We start from the raw sequence: 17,203 nt of genomic DNA on the forward strand, positions 1-17,203 counted from the left end.
ATGATTTCAGTTTATTCAACTAGTTCTCATTGTCAAGGCATCAAATACAATTTTTTTTAACTCTCTAGGATCCCACAAAATGTCTTATGGTGTTGATTTCAAGTCAATATTCAGCAAATGCTCTGATAGAGATCTGGCGTATTAACTTGTAAAAAAAGAAATGACACGATCTTCATAAGTAGGATGAGGTGGAAGCTGTGTTCAGACCAGTTTGAGAAAGTAATGTTGTTATTTTTTGTTTGTTTTCTTCATTTTACAAAATTTTTTTAATGACTGTTGGCTAGATTTAGTCAATTCAATTTCCTGCTTAGGTTGAGGCATCAAAACTAGTTGGTAAAGTTTATGAACCAAATACCTTAATTTTAGGGAAAATTGCTGGATTTTTTGTGTGATCATACAGCTCTAGGACCTAAAATTGGGCACATTTGAAGGTAGTGTGGCAACACAGTTACATTATGTTTATCCACCATTATGAAAAATTACACAAAGAGTTCTTGATAAAATGGCAGTATGAAATGCTGTTGGAGTGATAACAAGCTGGTTTACTTTACTAGAAACAGGTCTTAATTAACAAATTAGCCCATCAAATAATGTTCAATATTAGCATCTGATATATTGATATGAACAATAATAAAAGAAGGTAATGCAGACTAATGACAGTGATTAGAGCAGAGTATAATAAAAATGAAACATGAAATCTAAAAGACGTATTTGCCATTTTGTTCTCTGGTAGAGTGGGCCCCTTCGTGAAGCTGCCCTCCACGTCCGAGAATGTTGATTAATTCAAAATTCTGCAGGAAGAGGTGACCTTAAAGGCCTTGTTTACACCTGGCATTATGCTGCATTGACAGAATTTGGAGGGTAGACATGGGAAACACTGCATTATAAAGTTTTGAGTTGTCACAATGTCTGACAGCTCAGAATTATGATGAGATTTCAGGGTTAAAATTATCGTCCTTTGGCAGTATGTGAGGGGAACATATCTAATTAGTCTTTAGGTGCCTACATTCATAAGTTGCATATGTAAAGTCTTTCAGAACATCATAAAGTTAGAAACTGTGTGGGTGTATTTTTGATTGTGATCAGATGTTAGCAAAGTAAAGTCAGTCATTCCATTGTCAACACATTCTTGGTGTTAAACAAAATCTGTTTAGTAAGTTTAGAGGTCACCTACCTCCCCTTTTTCCATCTCAGCCATATGCAATATAATTTCTGGTTGACGTTTTGTATGACAGGATTTGCAGATGCTCTTGTAGAAAACGTTTAAGGACAATATTGGGAGATGCTCTCTAATGTTCATCTACATCTGATTTACATCTCCATGCAAGTGTTCTCTTTTAAAAACAATGAAATAACATGTTTTTAAAAACGTCTGAACACATGAATGACACAGCTTCAGGAATCAAAGTCACTACTTTTCGATAGATTTCTATTTAATGCAGCCATGTTGTAGCATTTCCTTTTATACCTAGCTTAGATCCAGTCACAGTTCATAACACAGTCACAGTATACATCATGTGTTACCAGGTGCAAATTGGGTCTCAGCGAACATTTCTCTTGGGTGAAAATAACTTTATATAATACTCAGTATCATTATATGAGAAGTAATTTGAGTAATTTGTCTAGAAGCTCATTCGATTTGATATTTCATCAACAAAGCTGTTCAACCAGTACAAAGCCTGCAATTTCTGCCTTTCATTTGTTTCAACTTTTCTGTGAACAAGTTGGTATGCTCATGATTGTGTGTGCATGCCTGTGTGTGTGTTTGAGTGTGTGTATCACTCACTGTCAAAACTGTGACTACATGGTTGAAGAAGCTGAGGTAGTGAGGGGAAGGAGCAGAAAAATGGAGTGATGAATTGATCAATAGAGCTCAACCCGTCCACAGTTCAGTCCTCCTCCTTCCTTCTCTACCTCCTCAGCCTCAGCCACTGGGGTGTTAAAAAAAAATCCTCATCACTCAATTCTAGACAGACTCTAGCCCATCAGAGCTTGAATCTTTGGTCTCTGTGGACATCCTGAGTGTCAGAACCTGATGTGGTTCAGTGAATTTTCCTTTTATGGTACATGATGATATAAAAAACAAAAATAAATACAATATTTATTAAGCTTAAGCTCATGATGGACAATACACTTATGTGTAAAAATCATAGAAATCTCATCTTGAATTTGATGGCAGCAACATGTCTTAAAAAAAGTTGGGACAGAACCATTATTACCACTGTGTTTTAACATCAGTCTGTAAACATCTGGAAACTGAGTAGACCAGTTGATGGACCATTGGGAGAGAAATGCTGTTGAATTGTTGTCCAATATTGGATTTTAGCTGCTCGATATGCCTGAGTCTTCTTTGTTGTAATTTGTGTTTCATGTCACTCCAGTTGGTGAAAGGTTGGGACTGCAGGCAGAACAATCCAGGTGCTGAACTACTATTACAGAGCCATACTGTCTAAAAACTAGAAATATCATTCAGCATTGATGGTGCCTTTCCAGCTGTACAAGTTACCAGTTCCACAGGCACAAATGCAGCCCATACCATTAGAGACATAGGCTTTTGAACTGACAACAAGCCAGATGGCTCTTGTCTTCTATAGTCTGGAGGATACAGCATCAATGATTTAAACAAAAACAAAAATAAATTTCTGACTACAGGCTCTGTCTTTCTGTGGTGCTCTTTTTTTATACCAGTTCTATCGCCATTTAACCTAACTAGGTGCAACATGTTCTTCCAGCTCTTACTTTTCAGCACCACTTATTTCTCAGGCCTTTTCCTGCCCTGTTCCAACTTTTTTGACATGTGTTGCTGTGATTCAATTTAAGATGTGTAAATATTTTTGATGAAATAGTAACATTTCTCACTTTCAACATTTGATATGTTTTCTATGTTCTTTTCTCAATAAAATATTGGTTTATAAGATTGGCAAATCATTGCATTCTGTTTCAATGTATATTCTACAAAGCAAGTCTTTAAAGAGTTTCAATATTATACAAACAAAACACATTTATATATCCTTTGTGTCCTGAGGGAAAATATCCATTCATACTTATCAGTGAGTTACAAAAGAATGAAGACAGGCGACACTCCACCGCAGCTCTCAGAAAGGATAAAGGCTTAGCTGGAAGGATGTATCAGAGTTTGAGCTTCACAAATGGAGATGTCTGAGAAGCTAAGAAAAAGCACTAATAATGCTTGCTGCTGGGATGATGAAGTATTGTTTAAACTCGCACATCAACCTTTGGTAATGCATAATGTGTTCTTAAAGTCATACATGTGCTAGTCTTTTTATGAACTGGTGACCTGTGTTGGGTGTACCTCTCCTCTTGCCTAATGACAGCTGGGATAGGCTCCAGCCCCCCCGCGACACTGAGTTGGATTAAGCGGGTATAGAAAATGGATGGATAGATATTGGACTTTGCTAAAGTTAGGTTGTGAGATGAAAACTTACCAGCTAATGCTAGGTAAGGTTAGCTGCTCAGTAATATAAGATATATAAAATGATTATGATCTGTTTGACGAATAAGATCAGCAAAACCTCCACCAAAGAAAAAGTACCATTGTATTATATAATTACACTTAAAGAGGGTCTTAAGATCTCAAAAAACACTACTAACACGCTAAAATATTGTGACAAAGGGGAAAGACTTTCTGAAATGGGGAGCAATTTGGTTTCAAACTTAGTCCACTTTTTGTATGACTTTTGCTGGAGTGAAATCTTGGATGTGGGACCAGTTTGTTACATACCAAGATGGCTGACTTGAATGTGGGCGGGGTCAGATGGTCCAGTTTAGGTTGTAGCAAGAGGCTACTCACCATATTGTTATTTTTGCTAAAGCTAACATAACCTAACCTAAGGTAACTACAGTATCTGTTGTGAGTTGAGCAGTTTGTACAATCAACTGGTGCAGCTTAAAAATGAAACAACCCAAGGATTAAAAACAAAATTTACCTCTAAAAGTGATCTAGCCAGAAGTTCAGTGGTTTATGAAATGTCTTAAAACATATTTTCTTCAATAGAATAAGGACAAGCTTTAAAAAAAAGTGTCTTCATCTTGATGGCCTTGATTGATCTAATGAGCGTTATTATGACTAGTCTGAGTTCATCATCACAAATATGGTTTAGGTCTACAAAAACACATACATATATATATATATATATAAACAAATACATATTTTAAATCAGGAAATTTAGAGACACAGATTAGTTTTGCCACATAGCCTCCAAGGACTGTGGCATCCTCTTTATCACCACCCACATGGCTTAATATGCTAGAGATGGAATTCATTAAAGCAAAGGTTTGGAAGATAGAAGGGAAGCAGGAGCATCACATGATGCGCCATATATAGTGGGGTGTGCTAAAGGTTCAGCCTTTCTGAGTCCAATGTCGTGCCAGTTACGAGACGCTTGTTAAGCCTTGAAGCCAAGAATCACACTGACAGCACCTGCACGTTCACCACAATGAATCCCACGCAGCTGTTGGCCCCATTCAGTGAGCAAATGAATTTAACGCCAATGCCATAAATATTCGTCTTATCAAATCAGCTGGAAATGTCTTACTGACTGAGTACAACCTGAGGTGGCCTGTCTGACAGATTAGGGGAAAAAATATTTTTTTTTCATGTGGTCAAAACTAAGCAAGAGTTGGAGAATGGCTGACTATCTGACAACCACTTGGCAAACCATGCTGATTTGAACAGTACATGCCAAAAATAAATCTTACATAATGCAAGTGAATGGAGGATGTGACCCTTTCGTCCCCTCCAGCAGGCCCTGTCCTGGCCCATCTGGCAAACGATGTGCAACAACAGTGTCACTTGGACTCACTAAGATCCACAGTGGTTTAAATTATGCAAAACTTTACATTCACAAGCTGCAATACATGCAGCGATAAATAGCCGAGTGTTTTAAGATTCTCTAGAGAGTAACTTTACCTTCTGTCTTTTTGTCCTGATAAAGTTGATCAGTGTCAGGGAGTCCCAGCAGGTCTCTGTGTGCTGGTACAGCTATGAACAAACAGCAAGCAGTTTCTGTTTTAAAATCTGACCTTGAAATAGCTTAAGACAATAGATTCGATACATTAATAGGCAACTATTGTTAATTTAGAATTTCATCAACATGATTGCAACTGGTTCTAATTTTTAAAACTTTCAACTATTGATTTAATGACAAAGACAAAGCTTACTGTGTAAGTGACTATTTCCCCTCCCTGCTTAACAAGCAAAATAGAGCTGGAAAAAAAAGGTTGTGTTCACAAAGTGTCAGGCAGACTGTGGCCTGTCACAGAAGAAGAAAGTCTACACCTCCCCACAATCTCTCAAAGATAAAGCCAATGTGAAAGTCCTTTAAATGTGCATTTCACCTAAAGGACTGAAAGTTTGAAAAATATGGTCCTCTAAGAAATAAATGAGATTTTATCCCTTTGGAGCAGGGTTTCGTTATTTGACCTGTCAATAGCAGTGTGTATTTTCTGCTGTCCTTGCCATTAGCCTGTAACTTGTGGTTTCAAAAATATTGCAAGATAATAATGGCCAAAATATTAAATTGGAGGCTTCAAAGATTCCCACAGCAAACATTAAACAGTCACAAAAAAACGAAATCATGCAGACTAATTTGTGTCCATTTTTACACCATTTTTACTGTATGGAACACAGTACAGTGTCAGCATATTTTGCAAGACAGTCATCACATTTAAGATGAGACAAAGTCAGCAGTCAAGCCAAAACAACTGAGCTCGACTCCCAACTCAACTGCTGATGTTTTAAAGGAACCGTACTTTAAATTTTGGGAGAAGAATTCCTGTTCATCAATACCAATTCAAGGTTTTCCTTTTGTGACTATTTCACACATCAAAGAAAGTAGTGTGTCTCTAGAGAAAAAAACCTTAGAGGGTCATTATACTTCAGAAAGATTACTTTTGTATGAGTCTACATGTTTTTTTTGTAGTGTTTTGCTTTGTTTGAGTTAGCTTAGCTTAGCACAAAGACTGAAAAAGAGAAAGCTAGTCTGGGTCTGTCCTTTGGCCCAAAATACATAGATAAATAAAAAATAAGTCAACCAGTGAAGATAACTCAATATTAGTTATGTAATCCATGCTATTTCTAAAATGTGAAATTACAAGTTGGACAAACATAATCCCTGTGTTGTACTGTTATCACTACAAAGTTTCAAGATAACCAACTCTGACAGCCCCTCTGCCCTCAAAAATTCTTCATTATAAAATTAACACATTATTATTGGATAATAAAGGAGTTATTAACCTTTATAAAAGACTGATGCCATTTAATATATGGCAGCATATAGAAACATGGTTTATTGACATATTCAGGTATTTATTTCCAAACTCAATAAAGCCTCTTTTTAATGAAGTTTGTTTGAGTTTTAAAATGGCAAAGTTAAAAGAAACCATGAATACAGTGTTGGTATGTATTGCAAACTTGCTTGCTCTGCTTCACAAGCTGTTTGTCTCAACATAGACTACTAACTCTGTGGTGTCCTGCAGGGCTGTGTGTTAAGATTGCTTACAATTTAATGTTGTCTCTGTTTTCCCTCCCTCCCCCTTCCTGCTCCAGGCTGTAACGGAGGCATCGATGGGACTGTGTCTTTGCGTGAAGCTCGTCCTCTGCTCTGCTCGCATCTGCTCCACTGCCCACCTGCCTGCCCTACCACCCGCCCTCTCTTGCCCCTCCTTGCTCCCACAACCCCCACCTTATCCTGATCCTCCTTCTTGCTGCAGCTCTGACACATACATGTCCCCCCCCCCGCACCCCAATGCTTGATTGGACCCTTTAGCGGTCAGTATTGACCCACTTTGCCAGAGTGGGTGACTAAACAAAGCCGCAGACTTTCAAACAGAGAGGCCTTTCTCCACTTTATGCCTGAAGCCCTACCCTAAAATAATTCAACATTTTTCTGTTGAGGAATTTCAACCTTCATACATCATTCATACCATGTTGCAACCCATCATCAGCTGCAAATATTCATTATTTATTCAATACCAATGATTGTGAAGCTTTGCCCCATGAGACACTCTCTCAAGAAAAAGCAAAACTCATTCATTTTGAAATGATAATTTTGTTCAACATTCTTTGAAGAATTTACATCTACAATGATTACTGACGATAACACCCACGCTTTAAATTGTTTTTCCGTGCATTTACTATATTAACATAATCGCCGTTGTTTTAAGGTTCTTTCTTGACCAAATTTTTTTGAACAACACAGAAAGAAAATTTTAATCTCTTTAACAGATTTAATTTACAAAGTTGTGTTTTCTGCTTTGTGGTACAAGTGGTACAACAGAACAGCCTTTAGTTATTTTTCTTTTAAACTCCTTTTTTAAGATGAATTTTGTTTAGTTTTTTAACTGACAACAACTGACCATGTGGATCTGCTCTCTACAAAAGCAACAATAACATAGTTATTATCTGCAAAGACAAATATCCTGAGCACAAACAGTAAGATCAATGAATGAAAAGTGAAAACACCACAAACATTTTGATGATTTAATGTCATGGTTTTCATTAGTCTTAGTAACACATTTTTGCATCAATTTAAAGGTAAACAAAAAAATGTAAACAAAAGATCAAAACCACAATCTTTTCTTTCTAAAAATAAATTTTTGAAACCAAGTTGGAAAATTAGAATGAAGCTATTTCATGTTTCTAGAAATTATGGATGTATATGTAAACACTGAACATGAACTCTCCGGCATCATGCATAAGCACCTGGTTTAACAACCTGTACAACCTGTGCTTGTGGTAAAAAAAAAAAAATTATTTTATGCTGATTCACACAAATTGTGAATTTTTTCCCCTCCCATGACATACAGAATGACTTCAAAACAGCTGTTGTCAAAGTAAGTGACTACATGCCTAGGTAAAGTAAAGTGAATGCAGAAATTTTGGCTGGGATGGGAAACAAACTCTGGTCTCGTGGATAACAGAACTCTCTAATCACCTGATCAATGCTTTCATGACAGTTTTACACACTTTATCAAAACGTTGTTTGAATATACCCCTTTGCAGATGCATTCAACTTCTGGCACTGCAGACCCATAATCATTCTTTGTATAGTGGCTGCTGAAGGGAACTGTGTTGAGTCCATGCCTACTAGACCATCATGCACATATATTTGTATTTGTATGATTTTAGTCACCAAGTATTCTTCTATAGCCATAAAAATTAGGTTGTTTGTTTTCAGAGTTAATAGCATGACTGTTCACTCAGTGATCTGAATTAATTTCCTTTTTGTAATTTCCTTGTATTTATTTTGTTGAGTGAAGACGCTGTTAACCTTAGATTTAACTAGCTGTAAGGAGAGCAGTAGGCCTTAAATGTCTACTGGTTAGGTTTAGGCATTAAAAACTAGGTGAGTAGGTTCAGTAAGATTTCATAGCTTGATATAACATAAACAGATACTCTCGCAGTGCCTACCCACGTTGTTAAAATTCTAGCTTACAGGTTGACAAGGCCCAAACCATCAGCAAGATGCAAAACATGGTGCAGAGACAAGAGAAATATATGCCTGAAAGACATTCCTTTGAAAGTTTCAATAACAAAATACGCAGCTGTTCTTTTCTTGCCTATTTCCATTAAATTGGGTTGGTTATCCTGCATGGGTGCCTGTCTTATCAACTAGCACAAGTACATGACACCCAAGTTGCACATTTTGGACTGTTTTTTCACTTCAACAATTGAAAATAAGTTGCGTGTCATGTGCATTGCGTGCACATTGCTGAACTGCAGCATAACAGCTATGTATGTGCATTCATATCGCCCACCACTCTCTTGTAGCGGTGATGCCTACACAATCATTTTAAATACATGGCCATAAATGAGTTCTGTGTATTCCATGGTTAATAAGAGTTGAAAGTTGAAAGTTGCCCAGTTCTTAAAACCCCTTTATGCAGTTGCAGAACAAAAAATAACATCGCATAATCACTGAAATTATGTAGAAAGGTGCATTGTTGCTGAGCTCGGGTCCATATAATGACCAACAAAAGTAATTCCTGTATATTTTTGTGGAAATCTGCTCCTGTACACACACTTCACTGGTCAAAAATAAGCACCACAATGAAATTCATGTGTTTTGTTTCCAGCTTAATTGTGCATCACACAACTAGTGTGAATGCTCTAATCTGTTAATATGGGAGCTGAGATGAAAATTTTGTTGTGTACATGCAACGCACAAGCCACGCACCTGGTGTGAACTCTGCATTAGATTCTACTCAGACCCAAACATGCTCCATGTCTCTGGCTATTGTTTATTGCTGTTCTTTTAATTTAGTTTCAACTCATTGTTTGGTCAGGTTTAGGCAACAAGATTAGTAGGTACAGGAACTGAAAGGTAGGGAAAAGATCATGATGTAATATACAGCCTTTCTAAAAACCTGGATAGTCCAGACAAAGCATCACTATGTGGTGAGGTGGGTGAGACACCAGGCTGTTTTTAGCTTTGCAACTTTGTGATAACATGAATGCATGATTTTGAGAAACATGAAATATTTCACTCGGCCAACTGGGTTGTACCCACAGATTCTGTAGAACACAAAAATGTGTTTTGTTCACCAGAACAAATGCAGAACAGACTCCAAGCGAAGCGGCGATGATGTTTTATATGGAAATTTGGAAAACAAATTAGTACCCTGTGGAACTAGCTTCTTTGAGGCAGCACTTGACACGAACTGTTTAAACATTGTTCAGTTGTGTGACTGCTACATATACACAGCTGCACAAGCATTTATTTACTGCTGGGCGCCACTCAGCAGCTACATCTGCACAGTCAGAGGTTAAGTGCCTTGTTCAGAGGCATCTCAGTGGCAGGGGTTATTAAGGAAAAAAGAATGTTTTTTAATTTCCTCATTGGCACCAATATTTTCACCAGTTGTTTTTTTTTCTGAAGACACATACATGTGAACTTTATTGCCAATACAATGGTCCCAAAAGCCAAAACCTCACCAACATTTTAGTATAATGTTTGTATACTCAAAGTCATGTTGCCATTTTGCCAGTCACAGATACTTTCTTTTCACAGAGATGTGTAAACTGCTTTAGAAGGCAGCCTCAAGCAAATCATCGCTCCTGAAAAACTATAGAGAGACACCCAGAGCCAGTGGAGGAAATCATGCCTTCCAATGAGAATATCTCAGTTAAATTGATTCTATTACATGGTCTACTAACTCAGAAATCAGCACACACGTTTGTCTGGAGAGGAAAATTAATCTCCTCCAAGTGAGAGGGGGAAAATGGAAAAAATTCCCCCAAAAAATTAGATACCCACCATATGAATGTTGAAATACTGCCATTGATACTCCCATCCTTATATTGTGAAGAATTTGCGCCTTACTAGTTGATCTCCATGCAATTGTAGATTTATCTGTTTGGAAGCATTTTCTGTTGTTTGAGCAAATCACATAGGTACCAAAATAGAGGCAACTGGACTGAATATTTCTACATGCTAGTTAGAGCGAGAGAGCTACTAAAATATTAAAATTCTTTCTCTACACGTGAAGGTGTGTAATGACTATGCAATGAAAACAACAGAATATTTTACTTAAGAGGTGATTTCATAAATTGATCGACAGTTTTGAGAAATAACTTTTTTCTTCCTTTTCTTTTTTTTTAATTTGCCAATCTTGCATTAATTTTACTCTTGATGTGATTTATGGATATTGGAAACGCACATGAAGCCTCTCCTCTTTAAATGTGTCAAATAAGAGCAACCTCCACATTTCAAGGTGTGCAGCTCTCATTTTATGGTCACTTTAATAACACATAGGCGTAGTAGGACCTATGTCCAATGAAAACAATTCAATGCAAACATGCCAGTGCTTGGAGAAAAAGAATTGGAAATATTTTTTATTCAGTCAATACCCATTGCATTTGTTTGTGTGAATGTCTAGTTTTACATCAAGGCACAGCACACAATACAAACATTAATGCAATTTACACTATGTCTGGAGCCTGAAGCACCCCCACTTCCAAATATCTTACTTTTAAAGCTGGGAAACGAACATGTAGAGGAACAATCTTCCACGTGATGTGCTCTTACATTTAATCCTGTGGCCATGTTTTTGCAGCATGTTCTCATCTCAAAATCACCACATACTGCTAAGTGGTCAAGAGAACATTGCGTTAGTTTTCAGTGCACGGAGCTGCACATAGCTGCAGTTTACGACACACGGGGAACTGCTCTAAAAGTGCCCGTTATCAGTTATACTTAAGTGGCAGCAAGTGACAGTGCTAATAATGAGAATTAACAGGAATACATCAGCTTGGTGCTGGGTTATGAAAAATGAACATGAACCTTAAAAGGAGGTTGGATGGGAGGAGGTGGATATTAACCTGATTCCAAAGTGTACGTCTCATAGATGAGCTCCACCTTGACACTACTGCTTTTCCCTTTTTATGTCTTAATTTTTCTTCAGGTCTTTATTTGGACTTTTTTTGCTCCATTTTGTCAATGTACTCAGTTATGGGTAGGCAGTAAAATGACCAACATTTTCCACGCTGCCATTGCAAAGCATTTCACAACTACTATATTTACAGCTCAAAAACCCAGCATGTCTAAGAGTGACGCAGACTCATCGGGCTGCTGACCAAGCATCAGGATGTGACAAATTGGGAGAGCCTTTTCTCTCATTAAATCTGCAGAAATTAACAATATGTAAGTCTGTCTCTCAAAACTAGTTACTTCACTACCATGTATGGGACTATGCCCCAAAAGCATTCTATGAAAAACAAACTTGTTAAAGAGTTTAACTAGATCCAGGAAGTTTTATGGTTTTCTTTTTTTTTTTCTGAGTATGGACACATAGTATGGGCAGACGGCAAACACCATTAGACCTATTTCTCTCCAATTCCTCTCAACCTTCCTATGTGCACTTGGCTAATGGGGCCCTGTGGAGATCAAACACAGTAGCTGGACATCAAAAAAGAGAGAGAGAGGGTGGGGGGGCACCACAGTTCACAGATGAAGAAAGGCAGCACCAGACTGCGAAATGAGGTGTTCTCTCCTGCTCGAGTAATTCCCTCTATTACGACTAAATATTTACAGATGACACAAGGCAGTCATCTGGAGGAAAGCAGCTTTCCACGACAAACTCAGATGAGAACATGCAGCCGAGTGGATGCAAAGATGTTTATTTTCTTATGCCAGTTCACAGCTCATTGCTGACGGCAAAAATTTCAGACATGAGCTTGTTGCATTTGAGTTTCTCCCCAAAGCATATGATTACAGCTTTTTATTCTGAGGAACGCTGAGGTACTCCATAAACTGATCTCAATGTGACTGTTATAAAGTTAACGGGAGCACACTGAAAGGGCTTCTTTTAATAACACCCCCCCCCCCAAAAAAAGTTTATTTTGGAAATATTTGAAAGTTATATCTTTCATCAAATCAAAGTCAAATTTGAGAATCTACCGGATGATGTCAAATGCAGGCAGCTTTTCCAAGAGAAAAGAGCTCATCCAGTATGAAGAGATTAGCCCGATTATACAGTGTAACCTCCTTTCTGATCACAAGCATTTATTTTGCTGATTCAAATATGCTCTGAATCTCCTTTTATTATTTAAATAGATACTGTTTGGTATGGAGGAGAATTATTTTTGTTCAGGGCTCCCCCCCCGCGTACAGTAAACCATGTCATCTCTTTTGCTGCTCTTCAAATGCTTTGCTGCAAAAGTGTCAAAATGCAAAACCACGAGGCTTCTTCCCCCTAACTGTGACAAATCACATCTGCAACTCATCATCATCAAAGTCACTGTCATGTTGCTTGTGATCATCAGGGATGTCGCTCTCATGACAACATCAGCCACACACAATGCTGTCTTTACTCAAAAGAGCATATCCAGCATTCAAGCTTGTAACAGATCTTCATTTGTATAATTTGTACAGTAAAGTTTATAAAGGTTTTCTACCCTTCCAGAAATGATTTAGTTTCTGCTGTTCAGCTGAATGTCAATGAATTCAAATTTGCAGGCCTTGTTATAAACTTTGTGTTTTTTGTGCAACATTTGGATTTGTTCTACTGTCCAGAAGAGAGAAAAAAGAAATCAATAAAAATTTAAGTGATAAGTTCAAGAGTTTTGTGTGAAGTTTGTGCTGAGAGCTAGCAAAGAAACAGAAGAGTGCCATAATATCATTGCAATAGCTTCACCACAATCAGTAAACTTCACTGAAACAAATCACATCTTGGTTTACAGCATTTTATTTGTGTGTTTGTTCTTTGCTGCAAGATTGATGATTAAAAAGCAAACATTATGGCTCACGTTGTGCCCTGAGACATCATTAACCCTGTTACTGCAGTTTATGTTGTCTTGACATTGGATTTAGAAAGCTGATTCATTATTCTCTTGATACTGACTGACTCAACTTTAATGCTACTTTCTTATAGCTCATGGCTGTAATTTGAAACACACTGAAATCAAGCACACATGCACATTCACAGGATTTTAATTCTAAAACAGGGCCATGGATGTTGGTGCTGAGCTTTGTTGAGCGTTATATTGACATTACATTACAGCTTGTCACTGCTTATACTAAACAATCTGGGCATCGATATTGCAGTTGTCACAGGGAGATTAAAAACATGTATTTAGGTTTGAATAAGGCATACTATATTCTAGTATAGTGAGCTGTGTGAAGAAATAAGGGGGAAAAGAGATGCAATCATTCTTTTTTGCAAAGTAAAATACAGTTGATTTAAAGCTGAAATTTGGTTGGTACTTTCGTTACTTTTGGCTCTGGGTTAGGGTTAATGTTGCTCTCCCAAATGCATTTTAACCCAATCTCACTAGAAAATGTAAAACTGACAGGAAAACTTGATTGATTTGTCATTTTTTTAAATTTTGTTTTTATTGCATATTGCTATGAAATTACTTATACAAAGCAAAACAGTCTTGAGCAATTTTGAAACATTACCAAGAAAGAAATATTTATCATGGTTAATAGTTGAAAAAGTTCACATTTGTAGTTTGTAAGATTTTGATGATGGAACAACATGTGACTCTCAATCAAGTTTAACTGCCACCCAAACCCGTTTGACACATTCTTTTGGCTTGGTTGTCGTTTCCTTGTGCTTTCAATCACTATTCAGCAGAGTTTAGATTTGAAGGACTTTGTTATTCCGGTTAGTCATTTAAAATGACTTGTTTTGAGGTGGATGGTGGGAGGAGGCCAGAATCCCCGGAGAGAACCCATGCTGGCACAGGAAGAAAGTGTAAACTCCACGCAGAAAGGGACCAACTGAGTATAGTACCAGCAACCTTCTTATTGTGAAGCGAAAGTGCTAACCACACCAAATCTACCCCAGACTAGTGATAATTACAAAGAAAAGTTTGATTTCATACCAAAATACATAATGTTTTGATACATTTACCCACTTTTTTACACCCTTAACCCCACACTTTCATATATTTCCATCAGTAAGCATAATCTACATGTTTTTGCTCTTGAAAACAACTCTGTATCAAATTTCATGTGCCATTAATTATGCACAGGGCTGTCATCCCATCAGTTGCCCAGTTTGCCCCCCACCTGATCCTGTTATTTTTACACCGTATACAGTTTTAAACTTTTCTTTTGTTTGAACTTTCTGATTGTAGATTGTGAAAACTGATTAATTAGAATTGCATCATGACTCATCTTTAAATTGACCATCTCACCTACATCAGGTGCTAGAAATCAAATATTTATTTAAGTAAAACTGAATAGCTTTTTTTTCTTTTTTTGCAAAGGATGCGAAGGCACAACGGTATAAAAACCCTCTCAACTGAAATAGCTTGCACTGGAAGTAATGGGAGGTTCTACAAAAACAAGCAATTTGTAACTAAATGCGTGAGGAAAACACATGACTGACACAACTAAAGATGACTGCCTTTGCATCAATAGGCATGATCATCTCTGATAATAATTCTAAATTTTGATTACTATGATCAGTGTTTTAGTCTCTACAGTAAATGATCCCCAGAGCTCCTGCAGCTTTCTGTGGAGTTGCAGCTATAAGATGTTCGCCTCGGTCAGAATCTTTAACCCCGAAAGGCACATAGCAATCACTCACAAGCAAATGGCACAGGCTCTGACAGCAGGAGATGTCTTTGGCTTCATGAGCTTCCCTGTTGGAGATGATCAGTAATTTCAGACTTCAGAGGAAGAATGCAAATCAGTGGACATGAAAGAAAAAATACTCCCCTGTATGTGTGCACTCTCAACTTGATATTGCCATAGGTAAGCATCCACTTGGTTTTGGACCACCAAAACTAATGGTCCAGTTGATTTTATGTGGAATCAGGTACAGACTGCTGCTTTGTATCTGTTATTAAACCTTTTTACTCTTTATTTTTTCTTTTTACTTTAAGTTGATGGACTGGATGGGAAGCATGTGTAATTTAGAGAGTAGGTGCACTTTATCCATCTTTGCTATCATTTTAAGGAAACTGAGTATGTTGAAGCTAAGAAGACAAGAGGGGAAAAAACCTGGATCAGTAATATTAGGTATAATGTATATTCTCTAGTATATTAAGGAAAAGTAATGGGTAATTACTCTGTGAATTTCCTGTTGTTGACTCTAAAACAGCTAAAAGATGTTTCTGATCCCTCGTGTCTCTCACATGAGCCCACTGATTGAAACAGCAGCACAAAATCTGGTCAGGGGAGAGATGGTAGTTTTGGTTAACTGTGTTTTCATCAGAAGCGAAGATGCGTGGGGAAAAAAAGTGTGTTCTTGTTTGTTTGTTTTAAATTAGCCATGCTGTAGCTGCCACAAGAGTGGAAACTAGCAGCTCCTAATCTAGTCACTGATTAATGCTGGTTTTTCATCCTACAACACACTTAATTATAGTTAATTATATTTAATTATAGTTATTTGGGATCACCTTGCATTCACCTTGTCTTCATCAGTCCCTGATGAGATGGCTTCAGTGAAAAAAAACAGCACGATTCCAAAGTTGTGAGATCAGACAAGAAAATAACAAGCTGCTTTTTTTCCCTTTACATTGAATAGACTGTATATTGAAGGTGGGTAAGCCAACCCCATTGTTTAGCTGTCCAGTCTCATGAAAGAGTCATGTAATTGAAAACTATGTATTCGTGCTGATAAAGACTTACTTTAGAATTTCTTTTTTCACCACGACTTTCAAAGTCATGTATTCCAATAGGATGTCTAGTTTGTGTGTTTAGCTGTTTAGTGGCAATAATCCAGGAAATGTGAATATTGAGAAATGCCAATACAAACAATATGTTGCTCTATGGAGAAATAGAATAACAAAATTGGACAAAAGTGGACAGCTTAATACCACAACCAACTATAACACTACTTGTTATGGCTCCTATATGACTAAAATAGACATTATTGATTTCTCTTGCATCAGATTTGGAGGAGTTGCTGCTGATCATTTGTAGGTTCAGAAACACGGATGTTTTACTGACTGTTAGAAATCTCTTATTCACTCTCTAATTAACAGGTTTGATGAGATGCTTTTCTAAACTTGCTCTATCTTGACAACACAGATAAGGAGACCTCTTGTATTTGAAACGTATCTCAAGTTTATCTTGTCTGTAGAGCCCAAGGTTGTTCATGTTTGTGGATGTTTCTTCGGGTAGAAATTTCAAAGAATAGCCTAGGGCTTGTAAGGTTAAATTAATATACATAGTCGGGACTGTCACAAGAATTGCAAGTGTGAAAATTAAGAGACCAAAACAAAAGGGATTCGGGGAATGATGATATTGTTAGCCTTTTATTAGATTATAGTATTTGTTAGTTCACTTCTGTTGTTTTCTCTTAGAGTTTTGAAAATGTTTATAAATGCAAGGGCCATTATGATTGTTCGCCATGTCCATGTGAAGAGTTTGGGACCACTTCATGACACTTAGCAAAATTGCTCATTTGGAGAAGTTTTTACAAAACTAATTTAAAGTTGTGGTATCAATATCACCAGTGGGCTCGTCCACTGACTTAAAGATTACAAATTTGAAATTGTCTACCACTCCCATGGAGCCCATTATTGTATTCCACTTGAGTAATTTCAACATCTTTTGCAGTTATCTTTTATCAGTCTAAACTTCCAACAAGTGAAAGCAGCCTCATGTGGACGATAATGTATCTGTTCATATTATGCTCGCTGTGGCACTCTACTATGTATTATTGGAAAAAGGGTTTGAAACCAGTAAATCTTGATGTCACCAGCTATCAGGGACCAACATGACAG

General features: G+C 37.2%; 3 protein-coding genes across 3 annotated transcripts in view; 1 reads left to right on the forward strand and 2 right to left on the reverse strand.

The window, feature by feature from the left end:
• Positions 1-12,344, forward strand: part of ksr2 (kinase suppressor of ras 2) — a 116,636-nt gene extending 104,292 nt beyond the window's left edge. The window contains exon 22 of the mRNA XM_072387428.1: positions 6,569-12,344. Within this exon, the coding sequence (XP_072243529.1) occupies positions 6,569-6,575 (7 nt within the window). The 3' untranslated portion in view covers positions 6,576-12,344. The remainder of the gene's footprint in view (positions 1-6,568) is intronic.
• The window catches only part of hspb8 (heat shock protein b8), a 480,000-nt gene that overhangs the window by 377,240 nt on the left and 85,557 nt on the right, over positions 1-17,203 (reverse strand). The gene's annotated exons all lie outside the window — the stretch shown is intronic.
• The window catches only part of fbxo21 (F-box protein 21), a 286,959-nt gene that overhangs the window by 103,044 nt on the left and 166,712 nt on the right, over positions 1-17,203 (reverse strand). The window lies entirely within an intron of this gene.

The sequence above is a fragment of the Leuresthes tenuis genome, unplaced genomic scaffold (assembly GCF_036924035.1).
Source record: "Leuresthes tenuis unplaced genomic scaffold, fLeuTen1.0.hap1 SCAF_6, whole genome shotgun sequence".
Taxonomy (NCBI): Eukaryota; Metazoa; Chordata; class Actinopteri; order Atheriniformes; family Atherinopsidae; genus Leuresthes; species Leuresthes tenuis.